Source organism: Pithys albifrons, chromosome 16 (assembly GCF_047495875.1).
Source record: "Pithys albifrons albifrons isolate INPA30051 chromosome 16, PitAlb_v1, whole genome shotgun sequence".
Classification (NCBI taxonomy): Eukaryota; Metazoa; Chordata; class Aves; order Passeriformes; family Thamnophilidae; genus Pithys; species Pithys albifrons.
This window is the reverse complement of record NC_092473.1, coordinates 14,174,192-14,190,104: the sequence shown is the minus strand read 5'-3', so window position 1 is coordinate 14,190,104 and position 15,913 is coordinate 14,174,192. Positions and strand designations below refer to the sequence as shown.

The window sequence follows — 15,913 nt, the reverse complement described above, 5'->3', positions numbered from 1 at the left end:
TGATGCTGTTAAGAATTCCCTAGCAACAGATGCAGATGTGAAAAGCTGAGACTTCTGTAATTCTTATCTTTTGTGTTTCCTTCTTGCTTTAGCACAAGAAATGAAATTTGCCTTTTGCATAGACAGGACAATCCAGTAATTTATGAAGAATAATTTATTTTCAAAAAAATCTTCAGTCAAATACTGAACTGGGTGTGGGAAAGGGGTTGAGCACATTCACCTTGACTTGCCCACAGAGCAGAGTGACCTTCACTGCTGTGATTGCTGCCCACTTTGCACCACATTTCAGACAGAAATTGTACAGGACTGAACCATCTGAGGGCACCAACATTATCTGATGTAATTCCACGTGATATCATTTAGTTTGGAAATGTTTAAAATGGGATGATACAAAAATGTTTCTCCATTGCTATCAGAACTTTTCCAGGCTTTTCTTCCTACACAGAGGGATTCTGTCAGTGACAGGGTAAAAATATTGCCATGCAGGATGAGTAAGAGTTATTGGAGATTGGTGTCTGTGCTGGTTCAGGTATTAGACCAGCTTTCCATCCTGTTTCTGCATTCTGGTTGGATAAATTCCCACAGACACACTGCAAGGCTTCATTATAGATAATGTAACACTATCTTAATAGAAAATCTAGCTGGGCATTGCAAGCTGTTCTTTATATGAATTTATATCATAAAAGTTTAGTCAGTGAAAGCCATAAGATATGTCCAGGAATTCAGAGAGGAAATCACATTCTCTGCTCTCTCAGCCCCCTGTGAACTTACTTTGAGATGAAAACAGGCCACAATGGGTAACTTCTTCATAGTGAGTTGTTTGGTGGATTCCTGGTAGCTATGGCAACCACTACATTTGATTTTGGCACTGCTTCCTAGATGTTCTGGCCTTGTAAACCTAAAAAATATTTTAAAAAGCAAAGTAATGCACAAAACAATCAGATGATTTTTCACACATGCTGGAAACACTTTTAACCTGTGGGTCACTGGCACAACAAGAGACAGAGTCCATGGCTTGTCAGTGTGATTTGTCAAAAAACTGCAACAAAACCTGTAATAATGTAGAGATCCAAATCTGGTATTGATCACTGGTCTACTTGGGAACGTTGCACTGAAGTGCCTGAGAAAGCAGCTCAGTGTTAGTTCATCTCCCACAGCACAACACCTCATTTTCATACAGAAAGCAAAGATCTTTTGTTTTCAAACCCAAAAACATTGATATGGAAGACACTCCTCTGCAAGACACTCTTCTACCTTGTAGCCCTCCAGGGCTGGGATCAAAGCTCTGACATGCAGAGGGCTGTAAACACCAAGTTCTTTTCAAAATACAGACACCTTTCTGAAAAAGATGTTGACAACTAGAAAAATCTCTTTCAAACCTTTCAGACAGAACTGCTCAAGGGAGATGTGGGAAGAGACCATAACAGACCAAGCAACTGCTCAGAGAACACGTACTGCCTCAATGTTCTTGCTACAAACTAAAGCAAAATCCCCTTTTCCAGAAACTGTCAGCACAGAAAGGCCAGGACCAGGGACTGCCAAGTCCTTTCCAGCCAATGCAAGATTTCCTTTCCTTTTGCTTCGTGTGGCAGCTGGTTTTGAGTGCTTATTGCCAGCCCTACTGCTGCTCTGAGCCTCCTTTGCCTTCTCACTTTTTCATATGCAAACAACAGGTGTAACAACACAGTCAGGGGACAAACATCACTCAGTGTCCTTGTTCAGTGCCCCCTGGACACCAGGATGGACCAGGGCAGTGACCCTTCCCCTGTACTGTGCATTGGTGAGGCCACACCTTGAGTGTTGTGTTCAGTTCTGGGCCCCTCAGTTCAGGAAAGAGATTGAGGGGCTGGAGTAGGGCCAGAGAAGAGCAACGAGGCTGGAGAAGGGACTGGACGTGGCACTGAATCTCCTCTTAAACACCTCCAGGGACAGAGAATCCAACATGTCTTGATCCAACCCCACTGTGATCACTGCGGGCACTCCCTGGGCTGGTGATCACAGTGGGGTTGGATCTGATGATCTCTGAGGTCTCTTCCAACCCAACTGAGAAGAGCAACAAGGCTGGAGAAAGGACTGGAGCACAAGTGCTGTGGGGAGAGGCTGAGGGAGCTGGGGGTGTTTAGCCTGGAGAAGAGGAGGCTCAGAGGTGACCTCAGCACTGTCTAGAACTACCTGAAGGGAAGTTCTGGCCAAGTGGGGGTTGGTCTCTTCTCCCAGGCACTCAGCAATAGGACAAGGGGGCACGATGGGCTCAAGCTCTGCCAGGGGAAATTGAAGTTGGAGAGCAGAAAGAAATTCTTTGCAGAGAGAGTGCTCAGGCATTGGAATGGGCTGCCCAGAGAGGGGGTGGATTCCCCATCCCTGGAGGTTTTTCAGCTGAGCTTGGCCGTGGCACTGAGTGCCATGATCTGGTAAAGGGACTGGAGTTGGACCAGGGGTTGGACTTGATGATCTCGGGGGTCTTTTCCAACCCAATCCATTCTGTGATTCTGTGGATGTGGCACTGAGTGAGAATCCACCACATCTTGATCCAACCCCACTGTGATCACCAGCCCAGGGCACTCTGTGCCCTGGGCTGGTGATCACAGTGGGGTTGGATCAAGGGTTGGACTTGATGATCTGAGGTCTTTTCCAACCCCACTGATTCTATGAAAATCCCTCTGACCCCCCCAGGGTGCCTCCCTCATGCCATACCTTCGCAGGCAGTCTGTGAGCGTGGTGGTGCCCGACACGTGGCTCTCCCCGTTCACCACACTGCCATCGCTGCCCGGACTCAGCGGCCAGAACGGGGTGGACGAGCCTGGCAGATCCAAACTGATGTCCCAGAACGGGTCTATCGTTGTGGAAACGCCGCTGGGAAAGAGAGAGCGGTTTAAGGCACGTTTAAAGGAAGGAAAATGAACAGCCTCTCTCACTTCGGGGGTGGGGCACACCAGGTACTTAATTTTAAGGGCTTTGGGATCTCCATCACCCCTAGAGGGCACTCAGAGATGATAGAAAATAGAGCTGCTCCAGAGTGTTTTCCCACAGTGGATTGTTTTCCTGAATGTTTAAAAGCCAAATGTTTGGGGAAATGGGTGTGATGTACTAAATGCAAAAGACAAGCATTTCATACATTCTTCCACTCCCTGACTCAAAGCTGGGCTACTATGAGAGGTACCAGTCCTGGACCAGTGTAAACCAGTGAACATCTATGACAGCAGCACCCAACCAGTTTAGAAGCTGCTCTTCTCTGGTCAAGACATGGAAGGTGGTGCTCAAGGCTCCTTCAAAAAAGAGAGAGCCCTTAAATCCTTCTGTTGTCCAGCAGTGCACTGAATTCAGCTTTGCAGTTCCTATCAGCATCTCCTACAGCCTTTGGAATTTCAGAGGCCAAAAATAACTTCACCAAGCAGGAGTGTGTGTTCTCCACCAGATTTGTCTACAAGACAGCTGAAGACAAGCCAAGAGCCACACTATGAAAAAAGCCTCTCAAAATTTTAACTTTTACAGCATTTTTAAGACCAGAAGTTCAGGAGTCTAAGCTTCTAACTCTGGAAGCATTTTCTCTTTGTACTTGTGTTTATTTTTTAAGTTCTCCCTCCAGAACTAGTGGCTTTCACTCTGCAATCTCATTAAGCCTTCAATATTCTTTTTCCTGTGGTTCATTTGTGGAAAAGTTGTCAATTTTTGAAAGAAATTGTCTTTTGTTCCAGTTTCATCAACGTTAATATTGTGTCATAACACACCAAGCTTTGCATTATTAAGGATTCTGTGGCTCTACCAGGCAAAGAACAAAATTTCCTATGTTTTCCTTACAGTAAATCTTCTGTAAATCCCTCCAGGAAACTGAGAATAAAAGCAGATTCAAACAAGCCCAGCCCAGCAGCCCATCTGCAGGACAGCAAGAATGCAACGCAGAACAAAAAACAAGAACTCTGACTTTTGCTCTATGGCAACACCAAACATCTCCAAGAAGAAGTGAGTTTGCTCCAGCACAGAGCAGAACAATAAATACATTTTTCCTTAGTCTTGCAAAACCTTTTTTTCTGGTACCTGAGATTATATGAGGTATGAGCCTCTTTGAAGCCTCTCCTGAGGCTTCTGACTGAAGGAAAACGTGGTTCTGCATCAGAATTTTCTTCAAATGTAGTTGCAATTACGTACTTTGAAATCCAAAGAGATCTTGGAAGTCTCTCCCCCATGAACTTGGACAACAACCTTTTCCAGATTAGTAGAGTTTCTATGCATAAGCCCATGGTACTTTCTAGACACTTTTTTGATATGTCTTAATACGTGACAGTCAACTGGCAACTGATACAATCATAGAATCTCGGAATAATTGGTGTTGGAAGGGACATTCCAACCCCTGCCATGGGCAGTGACACCTCCCACCAGTCCAGGTTTGCTCCAAGCCCTGTCCAACCTGGCCTTGGACATTTCCAGGGATGGGGCAGCCACAGCTTCCCTGGGCAACCTGTGCCAGGGCCTCACGATGCTGCATTTACACAGTTCTTGCCTTTTTGCTGGTATTTATTGATGTTCAAGCAGGAAGGGTTCAGTGCCTGTGGCACTGGAGGGGGTACAGATTCAAATCAGAGCCCAGGAGCAGGAAAAATGACTTACTGGCAGACTTGACAGGTAACATCTGACTGCAGTCCACCTGTGAAGATTTGGTCTATGATGCAGTTACAGTGGTTGGGGTTGTTGGCCTTCTTCCCATTATCATCACCTGCAGGAATGCAAACACAGGCTCAGGAGTCAAAAACCCTCTGAGGGAACAGTGGCTTGTCCTGGACTGTGTTCCTTTAACTCTTTCTAACAAACTGACACTGCAAGTTCACATGGACAATACAGAACCCTGAAAACATTGCACATGGAAGAAAACAAGGAAACAAGATGAGAATTCCCAGAGAAGTATAAAAGATAATCAGAAGGTGACTAAATGCAGTTCACTCCTGCAGAGTTGATGCTTGAAGCCCAATCAGCTCTTGGCCAAACCCTTGTTCCAGGTATCTCCCAGGGGTTTGCTTTGTACTGGCTGGTACAGGATCAGCTCCTAAGACAAAAGAGTTGCCAAGGCATGAAAAATGAATATTGAACTTTTTTTCCTAATGAAAAGATGGGAGACATGTCAGCAAATGGTACTTTTTAATTCTATCCCACTGAACTCCTGGGAGCAGAGTGAGGGCAGAGGGTTTGGGAGGACCTGTGAGCCTCCTCTTGCTGCCTTCATCCCACCCTTTCAGCATTGTGCTCTTCCCATACGAGTTTCCACCAGTGGGAAAATGAGAGATGTCCTTATCAGAAGTGGGAGATGATGCTCTGTCCCCCTCCAGCCTCTCCAGAGACACAGCAATCCTGAGTTCCCAAGGGGCACAGTGAGTGCATTCCCATCTTTCAGGCATCACAAACTCACTGCAGGTCTCAGGAGCACAGTCACCATTTTTATCACCTGAGTGCTGAGATGAGGCCAATTCAGCTTTCTTAGACTAACCAGAGCATTAAATAACCAAAACCACCTTCATACAGTTCTCACATTCAAAGCCTTCTCTCTCCACTGCCCAGGGCTGATCCAGGAGTGATGGACTTTTCCTCTGATTTCCAAGACTCTGCACTCCTTATTTCCCTGGGGTAGGACAGACTCAGCTGGGTTTGCTCTGCACTCAGAGATTCACACACCAACTATTCCACAACAGCAGCTCATTATTTGGTAAAGAACATCTTTAAGATGTCTCCCCATCTCCTACAACACAAACTGCTGTGACAGAACTAAGTCTGGCCACGTTTCCCAGTGTCTTTAACTTACTTGGAAGTCTTTAATTATTAATATTTAATATCTGAAACACTGTGATGCTGACTCCTCAAACCACAGCTACTTCTCAAAAACAATTGGTTTCTAGTCAAGAATCTTAAAAAAAACACCTGAAAAAACTAAGAGGAGCATGGGGCAAAAGACCACTTTCCTTGTGTCTTGATGCTCCAGCTGGAGCCTTCCTGCAGCAGGAAGAAATAAGATTATTTTCCTTTTTTTTTCCCTAATGAAGCTTTATAAGTTTGTTGGGAAAATATTATATAATCTGACAAAGATTCTATCTAATGCTAAGTGTGGAAAAGCAGCCACAGGTGATACCTACTAAGCTGCAATGGGCCACTTGAGTTAATTGGATCTTAAATGCCTCAGGAAAGCTCTCCCTCAGCTGCTGGATTTAGGTTTTAAAACTTTTGTTTGAATTGCCAAGAAAAGCACATTGTTTCCTTAAAATGGCTCTTGAACAAAATGCTCCAAAATTAGATTTCAAGTGCAAGAGGTTCAAGCTGGGGGTTATCAGACCCTTCTCAGGCATTTCTTGCTGGAAATTTCAGCTAAATCTGACTGAACTTAAGAGCTTATAAAGCTCAGAAGGCATCCAGGACTCTACAAGGCATCTTTCACCTACAGAAAAAGCTTAGAAGCTTTAAAGAAAAAAAATGTTAAAAATGTGCTGGTTTTTATTCTTCTTTTTGCAACTCCACTTTTCCTTTGTAAAGAATCCACACTAAAAGCAACTACCACATCCCTGTAATGTCAGCATTTCAAACATTATCTCCCTCTGGTTTGTTTGGAGGGGGTAGAAGGAGAAAAACAAGCGTGGAGAGACTTTTCCCTGGGCCACAGGTCCCATCCCAGCTGGACACCTTTGACAGACAAACCATTTCCAGCTACAGAGGGAAGGAGCTGTCCCTTTCCAATGGCATAAGTCACTCAGGATCAGGGAGAAAGGTCCCTGCAGAATCCCCTGCAAACTTGTTCCCAGCAAAACAGAAGGGCATTACCCACTCAACATTATTTCCCATGACATTTGGTTGGAGAGGAGGGAAAAAAGAGTAAGATTACCACCTACTCACACTTGTCAATATGGAACAGATGCTGAGAGGAGGTAAATTATGCAGCTGAGATCTGGAAGGCACTAGATTGTTGTGCTCGAGTTAAGGTTCCCTTCAGCATTTCTGTCTCACAAAAGGGGGTTTAATTTCATCTATTTTTCTTTGTTTTTCAAACTGGTCATAATTCTTACCAGGAAAATCAGCAGCTTCTTCTAAAAGTGGTCAGCACAAGACTAAAATCAAACTTGAAAATACAACAGTGTACACACTAAAGTAATTATGAGAATGGCAGAAAAATTGAGTTCAGAAGTTGGAATTCCAAGTAAATGCAAACACCCCACCAAAGTTACTTCTGTGTCTGTGTAATAACTAAGCATTTAACTTGTGTTCAAATATATAGGCATTTATTATACTGCTGAAGGTAAATAATGTGTAGCAACTGTAAGAACAGCTACAGATGACTTTTTAACATTGCACTTGATATAAACAAGTTTTGCCTCCATTTTCCACTCTGTATTTTAAATGGGAAAAATTAAGTCAAGAACTACCATATTTTAAAAGGGGAATTTTATCAAAACAAGACATGAATGTGAGTATTTCTGCTTTACTTTGGCCCCCAGTGTTCTGAGCATGTGCTTGTTATTTATGACAAAGCAGTGAACACACAGATCTATGTGGATCACAGCAGATGACAGTTTCACCAGCATATGCTGCCTCAGTTCCCAAGAACACCAAGCAGAATTCAGAGTTTTCCTCTCTGGTCTCAGCACACCACTCCCTTTTCTGCCATGATTTCTGCACCTTCAGATTTGCTTCGTGGCACTCCTTGTTAAATGTGAATGCAAAATGCTTCAGGAAATCCAAATAAATGAGGAATAATCAGCTTTAAAGTACTCCTCTCTTTTTCTTAGACATCTGAATAGTTTGGGACAAAAATACAGAATTACTTCAATTTCTTTATCTTGTTTTTTGAACCTTTGTCTACCAATGTCCATCTCTGCCATTGATTGTTGTGCTCTTTTAATACAGACCCCCCCCCCTTCCCCAGCCAGGAATGTCTCTGGGCTGGGTGTCACCTTTGGAGCTGCAGTATTTGCTCCATGCAAGAAAATACCAATTCTGATCCAAGTTTCTCCAAGTCTGTCGGAGACAAAGCTGGGAAACTACAAATTGTCTGGATGATTTGGAGCTCAGTCGTGGGAGTTCACAGAATTTCTGAATTTCATCCAGAGCACTGATAATCAGGATGTATCTGTCATGTGAACTAAAAGCTGACCTAATGCTTTACAGACTGGGCAGAAATACACATTATTTACACTTTTTTTTCCTCCAAAGTGCTACTTCCCAGTTAGATCACCTTCCTCCAGCTGTTGGAATGATAAACAAGTGATGCACAGGCACCACAGACTCGATCCCTTTCATTCAGAAACAAAATAAAGATTCAACCAGCATTAAAAACACCAAACAGCCAAATCAAAACAAAACTACCCGGGCCAGCCAACCCACATAATCACCTCAGGGTAGTTAATTTTAAGCTTCATAGAATGCAGGATTACAAAACTTATCTTTAAAAAGACATTAAATCATGTATTTTTCCTAACTCAGGCAGTGACAGAGCAGTAACAACCATTCACAGCTTTCTCTGACCTGCACTGACACTTCCTAGAAAGGTGAATAAATGGAATGGAAAAGGGGTAAGTGTCCAATGGGTAGTTACATATAAAGAGCACTTTTATTTCCTTTGCTGCCTTAGTGATCAGGAATACTCTCCAAAAACCAGGGCAAATTTTTCCCCATTATTTTATTTTACTTTACTGTGTGTTAATTGTACAACTTGATTATTAGACTGGAAGCTTTAAAAGCTTTTATTCAGTAAAATAAATATTTAATATTGGCAGGGGAGGTATTATTTGCTTATTGTAGCTGTAGGACATATTCTCACTAATAGTAATAATATTTTTACATCTGTATCCTTCCCATGCCTGTGTCTGTCCCTGTGCACACACAAGTGGGAAAACTTTCTCATTACACTCAAAACTAGTTCATTCCAAATGTGGTTTTGCACGACTATACTTGAAATTCTGGTTTAGATCAACTTGTTTGGTTCCCACACAACTGCTCAGCCCCTTCTTTTAAATGACCTTGATGTGGTATAGATTGTTTACAACAACTAAACAAAAACCTCCCTGTTCCTTCAGAAACAGAAATTTAAAAACCTGGGTGCACAGATGTCAAGGAAGATATACCAGAGAGGTTTTTCATTTAAAGCCAAACCACACTTTGAAAAAAAAAGTCTTTTCAGATTCTTTATCACTTTGAGAAGAGCTCAGGGACCTTTCTTGTTGCAAGTTTGGGTTTGTTTTACAATTCTGAGCAGCAAACACTTCTTCATTAACAAATGAGGAAATATAGAAGAAATGTGAACATTATTTTATAGCAAAGGTGATGAAAAAAGCTTCAAGATTTGTCAGATCACTGGTTCAGAAACTTCACAGGAACCAAGAGGTATTTCTGTTTGCAGCTGAGTTTATTCAGTGTTGGAAAAGGAGAGGACAGTTCTTGGGCAGATTCTGTTCCTTACAGTATTCCACACCAGTTTAACTGGGATTATTGAAATTCTGCTGGTGATTGTCCAATAACAGATCTCAGTAACTACAAAAGAACTGCTCTGTGTACTCCTGTCCTTAGTTTTTTGGAGAAGATTCTTCTGGAGGCACCAACTATGGGTCTGAACCAGCCCATGTGCTGACTCAGAGAGAAAAGCAACACCTCACAAAGGTTCAGAGGGGCAGCAACAGCCTCTCCTTTGTCAGTCCTCTGATAAGCCAAAAAACCAACCTGGAAATGCATTTGAGGAAAGTTGAGTCCTTTACAGCTCTTTTTAGTAATTAAAGATTTTTTGTTGTTTTTGCTGGTATCAACCCTACCTCTGTTCCCTTAGAGGAACAGTAAAAATTTCTGTGCTTCATAAGTGAACCAGGCAAGAGCAAACATTGGCAGATTGGGAAAAAACTAACAGGAAACAGATAATTTCACAAAATCAAGACTTACATATTTCATGTCTAGAAGCATGTCACTGAATATTTTTATTGTACTCTACAGTTATGGATTGTTAATATACAGGCTAATAAAATGAGGTACCCAAACCTCTCATTTATCTTCTTACTCACATTTCTGCCAGCAATAAATACATGGGGAAAATACTTAAGCAGAATAATATTAAGAGTAATATTAAGCCATAGCCTCTCCTGTGTTATTTTCATCAGTCCCATGACACACTGAGTAAGAGTTCTAACTACCTCAAGTATAAATAGAATTAAAATGGCAATTTAAAAGAAAAGACAGTGACTCACAACCAATGAGAAGAACATGATGGGGATTCAAACCAATGCACAGGCTTGTCTGCTTCCAACTCTTGCTAATTTTCACCAGCGGGGTTGGTTTATTTATTTATAAACATTTTAAATCTACCTAAGGTTTTAAAAGGAATTTGCTAAGAGTGGTGTACTGGCACTGCTCTTGGGATAGCTCTGCCTCCTCCTGATCCAATCCTTACCTTTGCAGTGTCTGTGCAGCACATCTAATGCAGCAATGAGGAACTCGTGTGCATCCTGTTGCTCGTACCCTGCTAAATGCCGTGCGTGAGTCCATACCAGGTGCAATAACCTATATGGAATGTGAGGAGATCGGTGCCCAGAGTAAAACTGCTCAAAGCAAACAGAAGGACATCACTGTTAACAGGTTACACAGCCTCAGTGCAGTTCATTATTAAAATCTTAAATGAGAGCAATTAGTCAAATCAAATTAAACCGTTTCATTCCGATGGCCTTAATAGTCATAAAGTAGAGAGAGAGTTTTATGTCACAGACTGCTGGAGAAGTGAGCTCAGAACTCAGCACCTCAGTTTTTTCCCTCGAAATTCCATTCATTTTGTGATGGATTAGCCAGAAAAATGTGGGGGTGCAGGGAGTGGGGTAGACAGACAAAACATCACTCAAAAACTGCTTATTGACACCACTGGCTTTTATTAAAATAGCCTGGGGCGGGGAAAGAAATTAAAAAATCCTCCAGTTGCAAAGGAGCAGCAATTTAATTCACAAATTATGTGAATGAAATGCCTCCCACAAATCAGGACAAACACTGAGGATGAGAATACTCGATGCCAACTGCCAGCCAGCCCCTGACCCAGGGCCACTCTGCATCCAAGGCTCTGCACAGTCTGGGGTTTCATGCAAAAATTTCCAAGCAGAACAGCAGCCTCGTGCCAGCACTGGCCTTTCACCAGCACAAGGCTTTAGGAACAACCTCACTGAGGCAGCTGTTTGCAAGGCAGCCCTTCAGCCACCCATTCCCAGAGCCAGCTGCCATCACCGCCCCGGGTGACACTGTCAGGGTGTCACTGCCTGTGATCCGGCCCTGGACCAGCTCCTGCATCTGCTCCTTCATCTGCTCCACTCACAATCTGATGAGTTGGCTCCAGCAGGGACTGCAATTGCCCCAGGTGATTTTGCCAGGAGCACATCAGAGAATGCACAGAGGGATGATTCAGTCAGCAGAACCCGTGATGAACCCCCAGAGCTGAGCGGTGACACAGCTGGGGAGGGAAATCAGCACAGGGGAGGACAGAGAACTACCCACAGACAGTTCTCTTTCACTAAAGAACAGCCAGGTCCCACTTAAAAATACTCAACCAAAGGAAAACACCCCAACCAAACAACCCAGCCAGAAAAAACATGCTAAAAAACATCCATGCTAAGGGTCTGTGTTTCTCTGGGTTGAGGTTCAGCCCTTCCTTTAGTTCTGTACCAGGATACCAGTTCCAAAAGCAAAGCAGGGATGCTTGTGGTGTCACTGCAGGGAGTCAGAAAAGGCCCACAAGAGTTTATTCACTTGGCAGAGTAACATTCCTAAGTCATTTTGCCTTCCCTCACCTTTGGGAGAGGAACCTGCCAGTAAATGCTCCCTGCAACACCACAATTATGTGTTCCCAAGATCCTATCAAATCGATGGTGGTTTATTTTCAGTTACTCTGCCCAAACAGAGGACAGTAAGTGGCAAATACACAGAACAAACATAAGATTTAAAGCCCCAGCAGTACACAATTTCTCACCCTCACTGGAAAAGTGAGCTCCCTCCCAGCCCTGAGTTTCTCCCTACAGTCTCTGAGCATTCCATATCAGTGCAAACACAGGCACTGTGCTAAGGGAAAACAGACTGTGTGTAAAGGACAGGTTGGCAAAAGGCACCATGATCTTCCCATCCAGTCCTCATATTTGTATAATTTTCTACATATTTCCTCCCAAAGACATTTCTTCCTTGCAAGCAATGCTTTTTCCAAACAAGAGGCTACAGCTCTGCAGCCAAACCCCAGGAAATGCTTCTATAAATACAGGGATCAATAGTTAACTGTGATGCCAGCGAGGATGACACCGAGGGGCTGGAGCAGGAGGGTGGTAATTGAAATCTGCTGATGCAGCTGCTGCTCAACATAATTCAGGGAACTGCAGCAATAAAACTTCCCTGTTCTGTCACTCCTTACAATTAGTCCCAGAGCTCTCTGGTCATTGTAACCAGCAGCACTCTGTGTAATTACTCCACTGCAGACACGAGACCTGCCAGCAGATTTCACATTCTCTGGTGCTTCAGCAGGATGAGAGGAATCTAACAAGAAGCTTTATCAAATTATTAATTATTATCACACAGAAATTAGGAACCTGCCTGGGAAGAATGTGGGGAGGGGAAAAGCTTCACAGCTCTAACAGATATAAATTGAAACAGAAGAATCTGAGCACATTCAGGAGCTGGATTTTAACTGGAATGTATAAAAAAATCCAGCCCATCTCCGTCATTTCCTCGCTGCTGGGAAGAGCAGCCTATCAGAGCTGTTCCAATCCACAAAAAGGAAAAAAAAATTCCATGTAAAGTCTTATTCCAGCACTATTACACCAACTTTTTCAGTGAAGTGTGCAAATACAAACAATGATGTATTTGCCAGTCACATTTAAAGCACTTCAATGGTAAAACTGTACCAGACATAATTTAAACATATTTTTTTTGTTCAGGTTTGCTTTCAATTCTGCAGTATCAGTTGTTTACATTGGAGAGAACTAGTTTGAGCAATTTGCAGGTGCTGGGTAATACACTGTTTAATTGCTGTTCCAGGAAAAAAAAGGGGAGAAGGGAAGGCAAAACCAAACCTGGATCCAAAGCCTCCATTCTTACACACAGACCAAGCAATTTTGTTTTTCCACTTAAAACACTTGCTCTTGGGCTCTAAAAAGAAGAATCCACAGGGGATTTAGAAGATTTTAGGCTTTGTAATTTGCATTATTGTTACCAAAAATATACAGGCACCAGTAAGGTTTTACAACAAAACCAAACTCCATCATGCACATCTGTACTTCCTCCTTCTCCTGCCAAAAACGTGCACAGAAGTTTCCAAATTGTGTGAATAAACAGAGAAATTTGATTTATCCTGCAGATGTACCAACTAAACAGTCTCTATGAGATTTGTAATTAAGAATTTATAGGCAGGATTCCTGTACCAGGTTCCAGTCCCATTTGAGAAGTTAAATCCTCCTCTTGGAAATTGGTTCTCAATGGAGACTTTAAACATTCTGGCAATTTCCACTGGATGGAGGGAGTGGGTAACACATGAACCTTTCAGAATAAGGCAGCACCTTCTGGAGGTTTCCCAAAGAGGTTCAAGAAGTCGCAAAACTAATTTTGCTTGCATGAACTCTGTATGTTCTACACTTATTTCAGAGAAAAGGTTTTACTAAATCAGCACAAACTCTGCCAAAATGAAAGGCCTCTGACTATGTAAAGAGCATTAACTACATTTTTTCCCTCTTGTACCTTTGTTGTAACTTATTTTATACATAACCCACTTCAACAGTACCATCTTCAGATATCAAAGCCATAAATCATCTTATTCTTTTCCCTTTTTGCCCTCACTTCTCAGCTCTTCCTGTAGTTTTGCAGTGCCTGTGATGGGCTCAGGAGGACGAGTAATGATGGGAAAAAGAAGGGTTTGCTCCTTCCAGCTCTGAGTGGATGCACTGCCTTCTCTGTTCCAGGTGTTCCTGCTATTCCAGTCACAGAGCACAGGGAGACAGATCCACTAATCCCACCTTCCTGAGTGGTCATTCTGGGAAGGATTTAGACAAACTTCGTGGTGTGGACCATCCTGAAATTAATTTTCATTGTTGAAGCAAAACTAAAACACAAATAGCATCAGGTAAAAAGGAGTGCACAAACCCTTTCAGCCAAAAGGCTCAATGAACATATTCTGTCTGTTCTCTCTGCCCTCCATCCAGTTTCACCACTATCTGTTTTTCCCAAATCCTCTTCACTCCTTTTCCTATGCAGTGTAAGTCATGCCATGGTTCTATTGAGAAACAGGTTTTAAGTAGCACAAATGAGAATGTTAATTCATGGAGTCAGAAAATTTTAAAACAAACAGAGATCCATTTCTGGCATATTTGCAAGAAAAGCTACGAGGAAAAAAAGTCCTCAGTCCTGAGAACCATCTGATCCTCATTACTCACCACCAACCTACTTCAAGGTGGAAGAGGTTTGTAGTTTCCCATTTATCACAATCACTCAGCCTATATAATTACATGATCTTAAACACAAGAGGGACAAGCGTTTTCTGTTTAAGAAGCAACAGAGCAAAACTTGCATATTTCTGTGTAGTAAAAGTTTTATTTCATGTTCAAAACAGTCTCTCTCTCTCCTGGAGAGCTCCCACTCAGCACTCACCAGATCCCCTGGCATTCCATTTGCCTAAGATCACACCTTCAGAAAAGAAGGGTGGAGGGGAGATGAAGTTAACCCTTGCCCTGGTTGGTTGTCCCTGGGTGAGATGCCTTGGGATAACCACACAGTTAATCCGAGTGGGAAAGCTACGTAGGAACAAGACAGAACCTGAATGGAAGTTTGCCTGGTAATTCAATTACACAGGAATTCTCAACCAGAGCACTGAGATCTCCAATGGTTTGCTTTGCTTCACTCAGAGCTCAGCTCTGCAAAGGCAGCACAGGAACCTCCATCGTAACTGCTGCAGAGAGCTGGGACATGAAACATCACCAGTTTGCCCCAAAAATGCAAGATTTTAATTTTAATTCTGAATACAGAGAAATTAAAACTCACTGGGAACAGGATTTTACAAGGGGTGCTGACAGAGCCATAAACAGAACAAGGTATTTACTGCTGATGAGTTAAAAATACCAAGTTGGTCACAGACCCTAAAGCTTTGCTTATGAGGACTAAGCTCTGCTTTTACTTGCAGGAGGTTGAGTGGCTTTTTGTGTCCTCCCACAGCACAAGGCTGAAGCACTGAACATGGAATAAGGACAGTATTGCTGCTGCCTCCACAGCCTGATCTCACAGACATGGCTGTTCCCTCATCCATATCCCCCCACATGGCACAACATTCATTAATAGAATTAAGACAAGAATAGGCATGGATTTTGATTGGGAAAAACAAAGGCTGAGCTTCCCAAAGTTGTGTGTGAAATTAAACTCCATTACATCTGAAACTAAGCAAATGCTGAGTTTAAGCCTCATTTTGGTAACAGCCTGTCCTTTGTCCCATGCTCACAGTCCAACAAAAGCCATCCCAGGCCATCAACAGGGCTCCACACACAAAAATGGAAACAAAAATCATTACCTACAGAGTCTTGATCTTTCCTCCAGCCTCTCAATCTGTAATGTAACACTCATTTCCCTCTCCCAAGGGATTTTTTAAAAATGTGTGTGTGTAAGCAGAGTGTGGTGATATTCATCAGCATGAGATTTTGTATCACAATTTGATGAAAGGATATAAAGATTATAATAGTTCCTTTTTTAAAAAAATAAGCAAATAGGTTTCCCTATTAACAGTGTACAGAAACTGTTATTTCTATACCACAGCTGATTTTTTTATCTAGGCATTGTGGTATTTCCCCATTTAACTGCACATCTGTTTTCAATAATCCTGCAGCTGCTACCTATTGGTCTGCCTGCCTTTTGTTTTTACCTCCTTTCCTGACAGACTGGGGAACAATTGAAAAATAGAAAGAAA

General features: G+C 42.6%; 1 protein-coding gene across 2 annotated transcripts in view; it reads right to left on the bottom strand.

Moving 5' to 3' along the window:
• The window catches only part of USP22 (ubiquitin specific peptidase 22), a 97,364-nt gene that overhangs the window by 7,324 nt on the left and 74,127 nt on the right, over positions 1–15,913 (bottom strand). For both annotated transcript variants that reach the window (XM_071571646.1, XM_071571647.1), the window contains 4 exons: positions 10,403–10,550; positions 4,606–4,711; positions 2,695–2,853; positions 772–898 (listed from right to left, as the gene is read on the bottom strand). In XM_071571646.1, coding sequence (XP_071427747.1) covers positions 772–898; positions 2,695–2,853; positions 4,606–4,711; positions 10,403–10,550 — 540 coding nt within the window. The remainder of the gene's footprint in view (positions 1–771; positions 899–2,694; positions 2,854–4,605; positions 4,712–10,402; positions 10,551–15,913) is intronic.